This window comes from Anser anser (genome assembly GCF_964211835.1).
Source record: "Anser anser genome assembly, chromosome: 5".
Taxonomy (NCBI): domain Eukaryota; kingdom Metazoa; phylum Chordata; class Aves; order Anseriformes; family Anatidae; genus Anser; species Anser anser.
The window spans coordinates 64,930,736-64,947,115 of record NC_139725.1 but is presented as its reverse complement, the minus strand read 5'-3'; the positions used below and the strand labels follow the sequence as shown (position 1 = coordinate 64,947,115).

Here is a 16,380-nt window from a genome sequence, read left to right as displayed (position 1 = left end):
AAAAAATCACATTCGCTATAGTCTCACACAGAGTATGGCAGCACTGAATGGGTGCTGCAATAAGGATTCTGTTGCCTGTGAACTAGCCTGCTTTGTTAGCATTGCCTTTTTCCTCTTACAATAAGATCTAGATTTAGGAGGGTAAGTAAGTCTATCACTGATAGGTTTAAACAAAATGAAAGCCTGCGATAAAAAGCTGAAGGGAGAGTTCACACTGCAGATTCTCACCAGCACTAGGCACTCCTGGAATTGTTATTTATTGCCTTTTTCTGTGATAACTGAAAGCCAGGATTTTCACTATGGATGCTTCTGGGAAACAGAAAAGTAGTAGTAAGGAAAAAATCCTCTGAAATGCTTTATGAAGGGTCAAAGCAGAGTGTCTAAAAGAAAATCAACCAGTAAAGAGTGCTTTAAGTTCTTCTGAAGGGTAATAAAGGTTTGCTGTAAAACAGCTACCATTTTGAACTCTAAGTGTGCTGCTTCGTGGAAAAATTATTTGGGAGGCTGCCCAGGGGGTTACAGGGAGCCTTAACAACATAAATTCAGGTCCTACAGGGGCTGGCTGATGGAGTGAAGGGAGCACATATTTCCTCCAGATGTAAACAGCAGACAGCATGCTAACTAGCACTCCTGGAAAACGCTGAGGGGACAAACTCAAACCGTTGCAAGGACTAGAAACAGTCCTTTCCCAAAACCTGGGAGAGAAGGATTCACCCCAGAGGTGAACACTAAGGCTGACCATGTTCATAACAGACATGCTGTCCCTGGCATGGATCTGACCCATCGCAGCTGGAATGAACTCGTGGGTATTTCCCAGTGAATCTGTGCTTGGAAATGAGAATGGGTCAGGGCTCATTTCCCATCCCAGCCACCCTGTCTAGGGGGTTAGAGTGATTCAAGGGAGCTAAGACGGTTAAGACACATGCCTTTCCACTTCAGCAGGTGTCAGGGCCTGGGAATGCTCTGGGTACATTTAATATTGCTGTAAGAGTCAGGCATAAATGCCAAATGACCCTGGTTTGGTCTATACCCATGACTCATATATAAAGCTATTTTGCAAAAAATATTGGTTTACTTTCTATATTTGACACTGGGAGCTTTCTCTGTACAGAAATGGAGAGAGAGAGAGCTCTGCGGGACCATCAGAAGATGTAGTGTAGTTCACCAACCCCTGACACTCTTTTCACAGTTCAGACAGAATCAAAGAGTAATTTGCCTTAATTTCTATGACATTAGCTTAAGGAAGTTGTTTCCATGTACAGTCAAGCACAGACTAGTCAATCAATCATGATGATATTAAAAAAATATATGCCTCTGTCCAAAAAAATAAAATAAAATTCAAATAGCACCTGAATTATTGCCAGATATTATCTGAGAGTAGCTTCCTTTATTTCCTAGCTCACCTTGGCCAATATAAAGCCAGGCTATTTTTGTGTTCCTCCACAGCATATCAGATCACCCCACTGATAACCCTGCAGATGGAGAATTCTCCAAGCTGGAGCTGAAGAAGTCCACTCTGCCGTGCATAGTTTGAACTCGCTTCAGCAAAGACTAGAAGAGAGTTTGTATTGTTGTTCTCCCAAACCATGAACATTCACAAACCTTCCTAAGTATACCTATATTAGCCCCAAAATAGCTTTTGGTAATATTCACAGAAGACTTGCAAAACTTGGTGTAGGAGATTTAAAAAGTACGCATTGGGCAAAAAATGTTTTGCTCATATTTCTTTAAAACATTTTGAACGACAACAATGCCAGCCTTACTTGGACCTAATCAACTCTATACAATTTGTTCACTTCTGCATGAATTGTGTCCTATAAAGTCCTCTGCAAGAACACATTCCTGTAAGCAGATCAGAATAAGTTCATAGGAAAAAATCAGCTGATCCATAGGTTCAAACAGAATAATGCAATGCAGGAAATGATAACATAAAGAAAACACTGATTTGGCAATAATGTGGCCTTCAGTGCTCCAGCATATTTGTTACTCAGGAGCACATTACCAGAAAGCATAACCTTCTGCTTCGGCACAGGGAGGTACAGCCTGATTCTGAACTACGCGTCAAGTAATTCTCCTCTCTGTGATAGAACGTTTTCAATGTATTGAGTGCATTTAACAAGCGACGGGTGGAATAAAAAGTGTGTTTGCAGAGAACATTCAGTTGGATATTCAATATTTAATACCGAGGTTAAAGTTAGCCTCTGGTTTTAAGGTTACTTGATGTTGAGGGTACTTAACCTCCACATTTTCATTCTGTTAACAGTGTGCAGGAAGGGCTGAGGAAAAGCTTCATATCGCTGCCTTGCTGTTTTGATATTTCATAATCCATTCTCACTGTTGTTACCATGCAGGCAATCCTCTGCAAATCCTCAGGCAACACATCATGAATGGTGATTTCTTTTCCCTCTACAAACTATTTACCGAATTCATACTAACAAATGCCCACTGAACTCCGGTTGTCTGACATTATCAGTAAAAGCGCATAAGTGAAAAGGTTTCTAAGAGATTTTTCTTTCTGGGAATACTGAAGCTTCTGGAAAGACCAACAATTTCTAGAGCCATTTGCCTGGGAATAACCTGAAAAAAATTTGTTTTAGTCAGCCCCAACTTTTGCCTGTCAGACTTTCAGACTACCTCTCACGATTGTCTTCTCCTCCACCTCCATGGATCCTTCTCCTCTTCGCAATTCCCTGCCCACTTTTTTCTTTTGCATCCCACCGCCTACCCACCTGATGTGCTGAATGGGTAATTTCCCTCTCATGTCAGCTCGTCCCTGGTCTTTTTTTAGAGCTGCAGAAGGAGTAGAACAACACCAATTAGGCCTACAAATTCTTCAAGGAGTATCATTTAGTATGGAAAAAAAGCTTCTAATTAAACATTTGTATGTAATTTCCCTCCTATTGTAACATTTCATCAGAACTTTCCCAGCTTAAAATAAACTATCTGGTGACTAATAGTGAGAGGGAGAGATTCAGCTTTAGTTTGCCTCACTTTGTTTAGAGGATTATTCCTCTAGAAAATATTATCATATTCCTTCTTCATGAGAAGAAGTGGACAAACTTTATGATGTCCCACCCCATATTATCTGCATTAACTGAGGAAGGGGTAACATTTACTGAATGCTGGATTTCCAGTAACTTGAATAAGTATTTTTTCAAATAATTCATGAGTCAGCATAAACAAATACATTGCTTGTAACAGGCAATATATAGGGAAGAAAATGAAATGCTTAGGAAAAATAAAAAAAAAAAAAAGAGAGAAAGAGAGAGAACTGAGGCAAGAATCTCAGTGCTAACTCATGAGTTGTGAGGCACAATTTTTGGTACCAGGTCCAGACAGTTAATGCTCAGCAGTTATTATCACAACAAAGTAGAAATTTGGACCAGAGCAATGTAGTATATATTTTATAGAAAACAAATTAGGCGGGTATAATACTGTTTTCAAGATCTCCTGTATCTAAAACATGACTATTCACCAACAATTCAAGACTGGAGAAAGAAGGGAGCCAAGCCAATCATTTTAGTTCCTGGTCTAAGTGTGTAAAACGTCTGCATCTACAATTTGATGGTATGCAGTATAATCATCTGTCTGGCCTGAATATTGTCTCTTGATATGTCAAGTCAGAGATTAGAGCACAAAGAAATTGTATTTGAAAAGCAGGAGACACTTTGCAATTGGCATGTTCCATTTTTAAATGAAGCTTCTAGATTCCATTTGGGGGAAGCATCCTCTGCAAATATAAATGGGATATAGATGCAAGTATAAACAAGTAATTAAATGAATTGCAGCTTCAAAAAGAACAATAAAATGAGATAAATCATAAGTCCTCCCTTCATTTTAACAGGTAACCTTTAGCAGGCAGGATGTTCTCTTGTGCTCATGAAAACAGGCCCTTTAAAATAGCATCACATATTAGTCTTTCACTTAGCAAATTTCAAAAAACCTACTGACAGTAAAGACTGACAATAGAGACTCCTTGTTTTGCCTTTTTTTTCTATCATAGTTCAGAAGCCATTAAAATTTTGTTCTCAAACATCCTCATCCGACTTACACATTATCAAGAGAGAATCCTTAAATTTTCTACGCTTAATTATGGTACCTCTATTTCATCATGGTTTTAAGGCCACTGATGTCTTTCAAGGGGGATTAGGTCTTCCTTGACAGACACCATGTTTTAGGCAGTCTGTGTGAGACCCTTACTAACCATATAAACAACGCCAATAAAGTAGGCAAAAGCGATTTAAATAACTTAAGTGATAGACAGCCTGTTTTATTTTTGTGAAAATTTGAACTTACCAAATTATGTCTAGGGCACTTATTTTTTTTTCATGCTCACCATCCAGAAAAAGGAAGGGAGGAAGGAAGTTGACTGAAGCACCAACAGAAACACCCCTATGTTACGGTGTCTACAGAAGCCCTAGCATTCAAACACTTGATAGCTGTTCACATCTTCATGTGTTTGCTGTAGGGCTAAGCATGCTTGAGTAGGCAACTTAAAAAGAAATTGTCAAAAAATTCACCTAATTTCCAATATTACAAGACTGGCTGAAAAGCTGAAAGCAGGATGATTAATAGCTCTAGTTCTGGATATTTCTGGGTATAATTTCTTTGTATAGGGAATTCATTCAAAGGGAATTTGGCAGTCCTTCCTCCATGTCTTTTCAGCAGGAGCCCCTGTGCTCTAACACATCTTTTTTACTGCAGCGCCCAGCATCTCTGTGTAAGAGAAACAGGGCTGAAACAGACATATCCTGGCTGTGGGTGTTAGCATGAGATTGAGTCCTTCCTCCTGAAATTGCCATCTACCTGATAGAGCTGTTTTCTCCATATGACCTTGCAGTAGCTACATTTTGCTATGAAAATGAAGTTTCCTCTCTGCAGCAGTCACCTTTCCCCTCCTGTTACACTCCAGTACTAACAAAGCCCCATTCAAATCACTGTTGTTATCACGGACAGAATGCCTGATCCATAATAAAATATTTGCTTTATCAAGAAACAATGACTCTCTGACCACAAGAGAGTTAGAGCCAAGCCAAGCCTGGCATACAGGTCCAGTAGCTGAATTTAATGCTTTGCATCTCCCTTGAAAATCCCTTCTTCTTTGCACCTGTGCATGGGGTTAAACAGTGATCCTCGAGTTCTGAGACCGCCAAGAGAAGAGGCACTGGCTGCTCTCTCCTCCTCCTCCAGGACCAGAGCCATCACCACGTAGAGGAGTTGGTCAGTACGGCCTGCCTTGCAGGAGGGATTTCACCTGGAGGTGGAGCTGGGTGGGAACCAGAGACCCCAAGATGCACAGGAGCCTCCCTGGGGTGCAACATAGCTGCAGCTCATGGGAATACGAACCAGCTGACTCTCAGCTTCTGTTTGGATTCTTCCTCACCAGGGATCACACATCCTAATCCCTGTGTATTTCACAAAAAGAAAAAGAGAAGGGTGCCTTAAAAACTTTTAAAAACACTTTTTGGGTCTCTCTACTTTCAATAAGCTGTAAAATGAACTCTAATACTGTAATTCACTTCCCTCCAAGCTTTAAAAATAAAGCACCAAGGTATAATTCACATCGACAATCTTTACACATATCCATGTAACACAATTTATTTTCTTCTCCAATTTAAGAATACACTGCTGCACAATTCATTTACCTAGGTACTTCTAGATTTGATGCTTTCAGAAGTCTTTTCAAAGTAATCTGTCCTGTAAAACAAACAAAAAGGGGGGCTGGGGGAAGGGAGGGAAGGAGAAGCCAATATTTCATTTTCCCTGGCAGCAAAAACAATAGCAAATTGCGAAGCGCTCTACTTGAGCTCGTTTTCCCCACTCTATTGTGAACCCTGGTCTCAGGTGCAATGTCTGAGCTGCGGACACTCCAGCTGCTACTGAGCTCTGAGTACCAGGTGCCTTGCAAATTATTCGTCCTTCTCTTGTCTGAACGTTACCCCTTACAGCGCCTTTGCCATTGTCAAGCCTCGAGTCTACTGTAAGTGAATGTTTTGCTGAGAAGAGCTATTCATTTTTTTCTCCCAGAGATTGCCTTGACTGCTTGTCCCTCTTTTGTCTGTTTGCTTTCAGTTCTTGACCGAACAAACACATTTACAGGCAGAGACGTCTTTTCTAACAATGAGCATGAAATGAATATCGTTTCAAATTGCTCCAGTAATCACCAGCATTTGCAGGGGAAACTTCAGCCTGAGACTCATTCGGTCAGTGGACAAGAATAATATCATGACACAGAAGGGCCCTGTGAAACACCTCCTGTTGCAGAAGGCAAATATTGAATTCCCAGCATTGTATTTGCAGTAAATGGTGTGTGAGCTGAAACATGTTTGATTTATACATTGAAGCTTTGAGCCCTGGCTGCTTTAGAGTTTCTTTGCACTGCTTCAGCAAACACAGACGTCTCTTGCTCTATTTTTTTTTTTTTTTTTTGGCTAAATAGACAGTGAGGCAAAGATCATCTACAGCAAGAGATGACTCCTGGCTCCTGCATCCCTTGGTAGAAAGCTTTGTGGTGTTTCTTGTCCATCTCCTACTGTCTAGCAATGCTGAGGAGCAGCTGTAGCTGGTACCTCGGGAGCCCTGATGCCCCAGCTCCAGCCGGTTGCCAGTAACCCACCCAACACGATGCCTGCAAGGAAGCATCAGGTCTATCAGAGACAGCGCAGATGATTTCAGGCCCACACCTCACCATTACCCCCTGGTACCCCCTTTAACACAGAGGCTGAATGGGGCCCAGATCAGGACACTTGTCACGAGTCAATTCACACTGTCACAAAGAGCACACCCATCCCCTTCTTTGGACAAAATATGAACGTGTCCTGGATTTTGATGGCAGGACATTTTACTTGGTTGATGATATTTGTTCTGCTGGATGGCATTCAGCAAAATCCCTCCTGGTCCCCTTGGAGCACTTAGCATTTGCCCAGTCTATTTGCTTAGGAATGGCCAGAGATATCTGCATCTGCAGTAAAAATTTCTTGGCAATCAGAAATGCACTCAGGAACCATTTTTCTTGGTTATGGTCTAGCTTTTTTATTGAACAATATAGAGCTGGTTCCTGGGGAAGGATGCCCCCCACTGTTTTGGAGGGGTTTTGTTTTGATTTGATTTTCTATGGAAGATCTCCTTAAAAAGTCAGCATGCACTGAAAAATTGGGTTTATAGAGTTAGGGTATCCAGTGTTCATGAAGCCCAGGATCTACCTGGTACTCGGTGAATCTCTGCCTCTGTAAGGGAATGCGACTGACACATGTTGTTCCTCAGATCCTTCAGCTTTTTCTGTCTGGACACATTACTGACATTACTGTCAAAATGCTGTCCCCTTTTTGTTTGGGACCACAGCTCTGCAGTATTCCTAGAGGGTGATGAAGAAATTTTTGTTGATATATAAATTTTTATTACTTGCAGTAAGAACAGAATAAGGCATAGAGACCTCACGGGGTCACAGACGTCTGATGTGGCTCCATCATCGCAGTTCCCCAGCCAGAAGCACCGACCTGTGCAGAGTCAGTGTGTGGGGAATGGCCCTGCTCAGACTTGGGCAGGATTACCATGCCAGGGGTACATCCACGCAAGACCCGTCTCTAACAAAAGGCTGTAACTAGTTGTGTGACGGTGCTGATGCATCGGTTGAGCTGCACGTGACCTCCTTGGGTCTGGAAGCAGCCCACTTATCTTTGCACGGTGTTGCTAATAAGCCCTGCTTCCTGATCTGAGCTGTAGATTTGCTAGTCATCTGACCAGTAAATGTGGTTTGCTTAGATTTAATCCTGGCTCAGTCTCATGAAGGCTTTGGATTATCAGATCCATACCCCCATTGAATGATGCTGTCATCTCCCATAGCCATGAAGTGCCGATTTTTTTCCTTTATAGCAACAACCAAGAGAACAAGTCACAGAAAATGTCTCCTTTACCTTATCTCTGATAAGGAAAAATCTGACTGAAAATGCTCAGTCTGCATCCTTAATATCAAGTAGTATTTATCAACATAAATGCTATTTCTTATCAGCTAGTCTTCCCTACCATTTCTAAACGCAGCTGTTCTTAAATAAACAAGTCCTGACATTCGTGCATGGTTAGCACGTGCTGTTTATGGCTCTTCCATCACCTTATGCTCGAGCAAGACAAAGACGTACCTGAAAACCAGTAGTCCTAAATTTCAGGTGCCTGGGAGCATAACTGATGCTCCCAGACATGCTCCCAAACTGCAGAACAGAGAGCTGAGCAAGGTGTCCGTAGCCCATTAAAGGATTAAGAAAACTGAAGGAGACACCTGTGATACTGTGTTTTCCGATGTGCAGACTACAAATGCCCAAAACAGCTTTCAAAGTTTCATCATTATTAAGGATTGAATTATGTATATTTAAAGGGAGAATTGAATTAATTACATTTTTTTTGATTCAAGCTACACTGCTTGATCAAAATTTTGTAGTAACCTCCTGATACCTGTGCTGTTCCCTGAACAAAGGATCCTGGATGATTACTGTGTTTTGAATCAACCCTGTTGTTCAAGGAAACCAAGTAGGTCAGGATCTCTGGTACCTCTCCTACAAAGAAAGGCTGAGAGACTAAGAGAGGGGAGATTTGGATTAGAGGTTAGGAGGAAATTCTTCCCTCAGAGGATGGTGAGGCACTGGCACAGGTTGCCCGGAGAGGTTGTGGATGCCCCATCCCTGGAGGTGTTCAAGGCCAGGCTGGATGAGGCCCTGGGCAACCTGATCTAGTGGGTGGCATCCCTGCCCACGGCAGGGGGGTTGGAACTGGGTGGTCTGTGAGGTCCCTTCCAACCCGAGCCGTTCTGTGATTCTGTGATTTATTGGGCACACCCTCCCTGAAGCATTTGGTATCAGTACCGGTCAGTGGAGTACTCAAGAGTTGATCAGGGTGAACAGCAATAAGAGTCAATGGGAAAATCAAACTTGGGAAGAAGAAATCAGCAGAGATATTTTTATAAGCCAGTAGAAACAAGAATCATTTCCCCATTCTCAGCTGGTTTGCATTCACTGGTGCTCCCTGACAGAGTGCGGAGATGCAGGTAACCATGGCAATTAAAGCTAGATGCAGTTTTAAGAAGAACGAGACAAATTTGGGTAGGACTCGTTTCCCATCACAAGCCATATGGAAAAAATGAATCATCCAGGAGAAAAAAGGATCTCAAGGAAAAAAAAAGAAAAAGAAAAAAAAATGGACAAGGCAGTAATATGCAGGAAGAAAAACCAACTCTTCAGCCATGAGAGCTCCTACCACTGCTCTGAATCCAAATCTCTGGCCCTGGTAGGCACCCACAGCTCAGCAGAAAGCCAAGAAGACTACAGCAGGTTAAAGCTTGCAGGTTTTCCTGATCTGCTGTCAAGATGATTAGAGCACAGCAAGCTTTTGATGGAACAGTCAAGGGAAATATTCCCAATTAGCTCATTAGTACAAATCCCATCAGTCTGCCAGTTTTGACATCCTAAACAGAACCAGAAATTAAGTCTCTGATTCTGCTTGTTTATTTGAAGTTGTATCTATTTTATACAACTTTGCAGTCTCTTTTACAATTGATGATTGGTTAAAAGAGCAGAGTAACTGAAAACCTGCGAAAGATGCGATGTGTGGAGAAAGCACAGTGGGGTGTGAGCGCAGCACCCTGTGTGCCACTGGTGCAACATCTCCTCTTAATCCTGGGGCTGCAATTCACCAATTATCTGTCAGCTAACGTCACATTTTCCTCTGACATTAGAGAACTCACTGGACTTGAACAGCTCAGTGGGCTGACAGGGTGGACTGCCAGTATTTTAGGGAAGAAATGAAATTTTGACAGCCTCGCAGCTTGGTGGGTCCAAATCCTGGGACAGCTTTGGTCCTTTGGAAACTTGTGCCACTGGGTGGATCTGATTAGAGTAAGCTCTTCTGAAGAAATCTGTCAAAGAAAAATTATTCCTCGTGCTCACAGCTCAGAGTGTTTTCTAGGTTTTACTGTTACAGGAGCTTTCTCTGACTTTTTGGACGGGAACTGTGACACACTCCTTACACCTTCATTAGTATCACTCATTACAGCAAAGGTTGCCAGGTCATTTGATGCAAAGAGATTAAGCAGTCGTGCCATCCCATCCCACGTACAGCGTGCCCGCACGTGAATCTGAACCTTTCCCATCACACGTGGCACTATTTGCAGACTGAGCAATTAAAAGCCAACTTGGTTTCTCTGTATTCATTATACATTGCCCTTCAGCAAAGAGAAGTTTGTTGCATTTTGTGGCTGTAGTCAGAAACGTGTCTCCAACCTTTCCCCTTTCCATGCTAGAGCAACCACCCTGATTCTCTGCACTTATGGTCTGCTGTAATAGGCATTAACAGAGCGTTAACAAGCTGCCAAGGGGCATCCAAACACTCTCTGCTAACCAGCATGAGGACTTAAGGCTGCACGTACAAAACAGAATTAAAAGGATTTCAAATAAAATTGGTTCCTAGCACGGCAGCCTGATTAAGCAAATTTTCATGTCAGTAGCCACTTTGCCTTGGGGGAAAAGTCAATGCAGTGTCCTGGAAATGTCAGAAGAATAGAGATGAGCTGCACCTTCTTGCAGACTCTCTGCACAAGCTACAGCTGCTTCTACAGCAGACTGGCTTTCCCAGGGGAGGATCAGCTCATCGTTCCCAGAAGTATTTTCATCAACTGAAAATCTGTCCAGAGATGGCCATGTGGGAGCAGTTTCTCTCATTCCTTGGACATGCACAGCCTGGGAAGGAAGTCTTAAATTTAACAAACAAATCAAAGCATCTCTATTGAAGAAGGTAGCATGATGGGCAACATATTTGACAGCCAAAAATATCCTTAATACAGAAGCAAGAAGGCACTCGCTCTGCCCCCTAAATTTTGACTTCATCCCAAGGCCCATTTTTTTTAATCTTGCTTTCACTAAGAAGGGTACCACTTAATTTCTTCCCCCTGCAATAAATCTTTTATAGTTGCCATCTTTATCATACATGCCATGTGTAACCTCAGACAGGTCACCTGATATACTCGCACCACTTCTGTACAGTGAGAATGATAACGTCCAGTTTGCTTGGTCTGCAATGCCTCTTACTCTGTGCATCTGTGTGAACGTAGAATGTGTGCATGTGCATAAACCCTAATAGTACAGCTCTTCCTTGGGGACTCTGGAAGCGTTACTGTTGTGTTTTCAACAATAGTGATGATGTTGCAACTGCCATCACATCATTGCATAGCAGTTGCTAAACTGTTGTGCTTTTAAGACCCTCTGCTGGGAACAACTCTGAGCAAATTGTGCTGCTGTGGCACACAAATGACAGCCGGGACAGATGCATGTTTGCAGCACGAGATGTTTCCCTATATGACACATATGAAGGCTAGCTCAGCCCAAGTGTCATTACAAAACCACTCTCTCAACAACCCCGTGATGCCACCGAAGGAGGAAAATGAAAAGCTCCTCCCGCACAACATGTGAGCAGCGTGCCGGGATTTATGCACCAAAAACAAGCCATCGTGAAAAATCCCCAGAGCATATTAGCTATTTGCAGAGCTCTTACACACAGTTACAGATGCCTTGCTCAGTATTACTGCATGCCTGGCCCAGCTGCCGCGGGCTCTGAGCTCTCGGTGTGCACAGCTGTGCCTTCTTGGGCAGCCTCCAGAAGGTCTGCTGGGTGCTGCGTCTCTGAACACACAGAGTCCTTTTGAACTGGGCTTGGCATCCCTTAATTAAATGCCTGACTTTCTTCCCTGGAGACGCTAACCAGGCTTTCAGGTTCCATGTTTGATCTGAAATCAGTGGCTGGGGGCCTGGGAACAGAAGGCATATGTGCAGGGACAGCCGTCTGTCACACACATTTCAGCCAGTTCCTGAACGTCTCCACTGCCAGCAGACATGTATAGCATTGCCTAGCATGTTTCCCAAACTGCCTGACCTTCAGCAACCTTTAAAAACTCCTCACTAAATTGTACACATGCATTCCTGTGTGTTTACAGCACTTGGTCTATTGGAAAAGAGCTTTCTGAACACAGAGATGGATTTTCTCTGGATCATGATTCAGACATTCAGGTTTGCTTTAATTTCTAGCATGCTTTCATGATGCATTTTAGCTCCTAGAAAACGTCCAGGCTGAGTCAGGAGAGCAGAGACCTGAGAAGCTGGAATTTCCATCAGGTTGTTATTGAAGACATGCCTGCAGTTCCAAGCTGAACTTTTCCACGGTTTGAGATTAAGGTGTGGAGAGCAAAGGTGAATCTATCCATGCCCATAACATCTAAAGAATTGGGTGCAACAAATTGGGTTTGAGTCTTGGTTTTAGGCAGAATCACGTTAGTAGCGGCCAGGCACCAAAGTTTTAACCTGATCAAAAGCTGCGCTGGGAACGGGACTGGGGTCTTCCAAGCTCGAGCTGTTCGAACATTGGCATCTGCTCTGGGCCGGCCATCTGTCCATGGTGCCTCCAGAAGGTGGCCCAACCAATTTAGTTTTGGGTGCAGGATTTCTCACTTCCTGAAGTGTTCATTTCTATTTCTGTGACTGTGGAGGGAATTACAATGTCTGGCTTTCGCAAGGCTAAACTTCAAAATTTCAGCTAGACGTACTTCAGATGGCTAAAGTTAGGTGGCATGAATACCAGTTTTACAGATCCCTGATATAGTTTGTGTTCTAGGACAGATTAAAACCTAGTGCAAGCAGGCAAAAGACTAATACATTAACTTCCTATGTTGCATAAAAACATTTTACATTCCTATTAAAATTACTAAGGTATTTCATTATAAAAAAATAGAAAAGATGAGAAATGCTATATTTATACCATTATCACATGCAGTTTTTTATATCCACATTTCATGCTGGCAATTCAGGTATAAATTATTACAACATTAGCAGACCAGTCCTGCCATCTGATCTTTTCTTCACGTCTGAAAGTCAATACTAAGTGATGAAGCATTTAAGAAAGCCGTGGTTTGTAAATGTTGTGTGATTTCTCCTGCCATTACAGAGGAAGGAGAGAGACACGGTGATTTTACTATTCAAATTTTCCTTAATTCCCTTTTTCCTTGGGATAGCCAACTAAGCTGGCAAACTGTCAGAATCAGACAGTGCCGTGCCAGCTCACTGTGTGTATTTATGTATGTACGCAACCCATCTGATTCAGAAAACATTAACTGCATGCTCAGAGATGAGGAGCCCTGGCACTTCCCTGGACTGTGACCTTTCTTTCTGTAAACTCACCAGCTCGTGGAGCTGCAGCAGAATTAGCTGTGTCACTGAACAGACTAAAGTCTGTTTCCACTCCTCCCGTGACTTGAATATTCTCTCAGGTGATGCCATGGTTTTGGCTGGGATAGAGTTAATTTTCTTCATAGAGTTTTTATGATGTCAAGCAGACATTGCCATGGTGTAAAACGAATTCCCTAATGTGGCTTCTTGATAGCTCTGAAAAGGAGGGCTGACACTTTGAGCTATGTCCGTGGGATCCTTCTGGAGTAAAACATCCACCACAGAGGCTGGGTCACGGCCGATAGCACCAAGATCTTACTCCTGCCTAGGTTGGCTGCGGACTGAAAATTCAATAATGCCCTCGGGGGCATGACTTGCAACTGTTGTTTTAACACAGCATGTTTGTGTTGAGAATTTGCTTCTGAGCATCTGCTGATGACATGGGACACACGCTGCACCTCTTTGGGCCAGCTGGCTTTCCCCAGGTTAGAAAAACTCTTCCTAAATACGGGAATCGAGCATACTGCCATGCAAGCCAAAACACTGCAGTGAAATACCCAAAGTGAAAATGTTGGCAGGAACTCGTCTCAGCAGTTTGGATGAGGCAACAGCAAGAAGCAGGTTGTGCAGGCAGGTTGGAGAGGGTTTGGTGCTTTCTACTGCATCAGGGTTGCACCCTGGCTTATCGAGTTAACCAGTGAATTCCCCACAGCACTCACTTGTAGACCTCCTCTTGAGTGCACCTTTGTGTGTCCAAGCTGTGAAGTCACCATGTTTTTATGTCCTTTGGGTCTGACCAGGCTCCAGGTCTGGCCTCTTGCTCATCCCGCCGAGATTTTTTCCAGGTCTGATCCCCCATTTCAGGAGGGATGGCGGAGGAGGAAAGCCTGCAAGGTTGGGAGTGCTGCGTTTCATAAGGGGGTTGTGGTGTTACCAGCCCGTAAACTGCTTCGCACTCTTTCTCAATGAAGGCACCTCTGGTGGTGTCAAGCATGAGGCAAAGTTTGCTGCAAGGTTCACTTCTTATTGCATCTGTCCAGAAAGGTCAGGAGGGTCCCAGAGGCAGCAAGCTGGCCTCTCCAGTGCCTTTGAACGGGTATGGGAGCCTTCTAGCTGAAAGTCACACACCACTTGCCCACTCTGTGAGCCAAATTTATATTGAGTGTAGACTGAGAAAAGCTGGAATCTGATGCCTAATCTGTGTCTTTGACAAATTTCTAATAACTTGAACTTGCCCTTTGCCAGAAACACACTCATTTCCAACTTGTCCCCAACCACACGTGCTCTTCCGCCCGCTGCCAGTGCCACTGAAGGTGGGACATGCAGACTGCTTCCATCACCCAGGCCAGTTTCTACAAATATTCGCTTTGATGCTCAGAGTTGCTGATGTTATAACTTCTTTTAAAAAATCTTATCTATACTTTCATACAACATTCTAATTGTTTGCCTTCTAAAAACATGGTTTCATTAATTTAATCTTGTACTGCAGAACATTTTATGAGATCTTAAAGAAACTTCATACTGTGCATTAATTTCTTTCCACATAATTGTATTTATATTTCAACAAATAGACTTGAAGTACATTATTATTCTAAAATGAGTGCTAATGGGTTTCAGCACTTTCATGCAGCTAATCGTGCATTTATTTCACAGCTTTGATGGCTCACAAAGACTTCCATTTCTTCATTTACATGAAACAACTGTGAAGGATAAATTAAATGGCTGCTTATTTCATCTACGGATTTTTTTTTTCCTGAAAACTCTCCTCAAACAGTCCACTGCTGGTATACAACATGTAATTCCTTTAAAAACACAGACCTCTGTCAGAAAGACAATTCCATAAATGGAACACAAACCTTCATACACCTCCCCCCAGCCTGAAAAACAAAAAAACCACACACACACAAACCAACCACAACAGAAATATTGCTCTTCTTTGCATAAAAAAATCGACATGGCTGTTTTGCATAGCAGGGTGGACACTAATTTGCTGCAATTTGCATTCAAGCCAAATTGCAGAGGACTGCAGAAGAAGGGAGAAATACAGTTGTTGAAGAAGAGGTTGTTCATTACCCAGGAGACGCAGAGATGTGCTCCAAATCTGGTGTTAAATGTGTATTGTGCTTTGCCCTGAAGCCCACAGACTGTCTGGTTCCTCACGTACCCACACTAGGCATCCTGAGCACTGTCATCCTACAGGGCAAGCTTGACAACGGTGACCTTGAATAATCAACTGCCTATGAAGACAACAAAACACCCTCCAAATGAGCAGGGCCATGACTCCATGGCCTCTTTTAAATGGGCAATGCTTAAATACTGAGGGATCAAATGTGTGGAGGGAAAGCACGGCAGGCCCCATGCATACAACATCCTGCACTCGTAACCCTAAGGGTAGGCCGGGGATTTGCTAGCTGGCACTTCCAAGGAGAAATGAGGGGCAGAGGAGGTTGAGGTCCCCACTCTTTACTTGCCTGTCCCAGAACCTCCCCAAACATCTGTTCCTCGCTCCCCTGCCACTGCCGTTGATAAGCTTTAACCAGCTTGGGGCTTTCTGTCCTGCACTTGCACAGAGCCCAGGCCCAGCTGTCCCAGTTCCAGCTGTGACAACGGGCTACAACCAGACTGCTGGGGCTTTTCCAAGCACTAATCACACCGCTGGGCAACAAGAGGGTGTCCTCCTGTGGGACAAATTAGTTCAACCCACCTGAATCTAGAGAGAGCAAAAGCCAGCCAAACCAGCTTGCTTTGGGCGAGTTCTGCAAAGGTTCCTCTACAACAAGCGAAGGACAAGGATTTCTCTGGGAGACTTTGCTGGTGTGAGCTGGGGTATCTCTACCTCCTGCCCCAAAGGTCAGTAACTGGATCACTGACCCCAGAAACAGCACCAAATTAGAGGTATGACTGAGCCCAAGACTCTTTCACAGGGATTAACAAAGCTGCCCATGACCTTGAAAGGGAGTTCAAAGGAGTTTCCTTTTTGGGGCAGGAAAATGGAAAATTGTCCATCACTAATGGCAGAAAAGTAGCTTTCCCTACACTCATCCAATAATTAACAAAGCGGTTCTCTCCTTGTGCTGGTGGACCTACGGCAACATCCAGGAGCCATGGACCTACCACGGAAGTGCTGTGGCAACTGTACAAAAGCCTTTGGTGCCCTAGAGGGGGAAGGAAGCTCCCAGATTGT

At 43.3% G+C, this 16,380-nt stretch overlaps 1 protein-coding gene across 9 annotated transcripts in view; it reads right to left on the bottom strand.

Annotated features, from left to right (window-relative positions):
* The window catches only part of LOC310900771 (uncharacterized protein), a 332,787-nt gene that overhangs the window by 58,474 nt on the left and 257,933 nt on the right, over nt 1-16,380 (bottom strand). For 4 of the 9 annotated variants that reach the window (XR_014585368.1, XR_014585369.1, XR_014585370.1 and 1 more), the window contains one exon: nt 4,591-5,405. Coding sequence is in view for 1 of the 9 variants with exons in the window: in XM_083839210.1 (XP_083695336.1) it covers nt 2,730-2,790; nt 7,203-7,251 (110 nt within the window). In the remaining 8 variants the exon portion in view is untranslated. Of the gene's footprint in view, nt 1-1,087; nt 2,578-2,729; nt 5,406-7,202; nt 7,355-16,380 lie in introns of those variants that run through there. The other 5 variants (XR_014585372.1, XR_014585373.1, XR_014585375.1 and 2 more) reach the window with 4 other exon arrangements.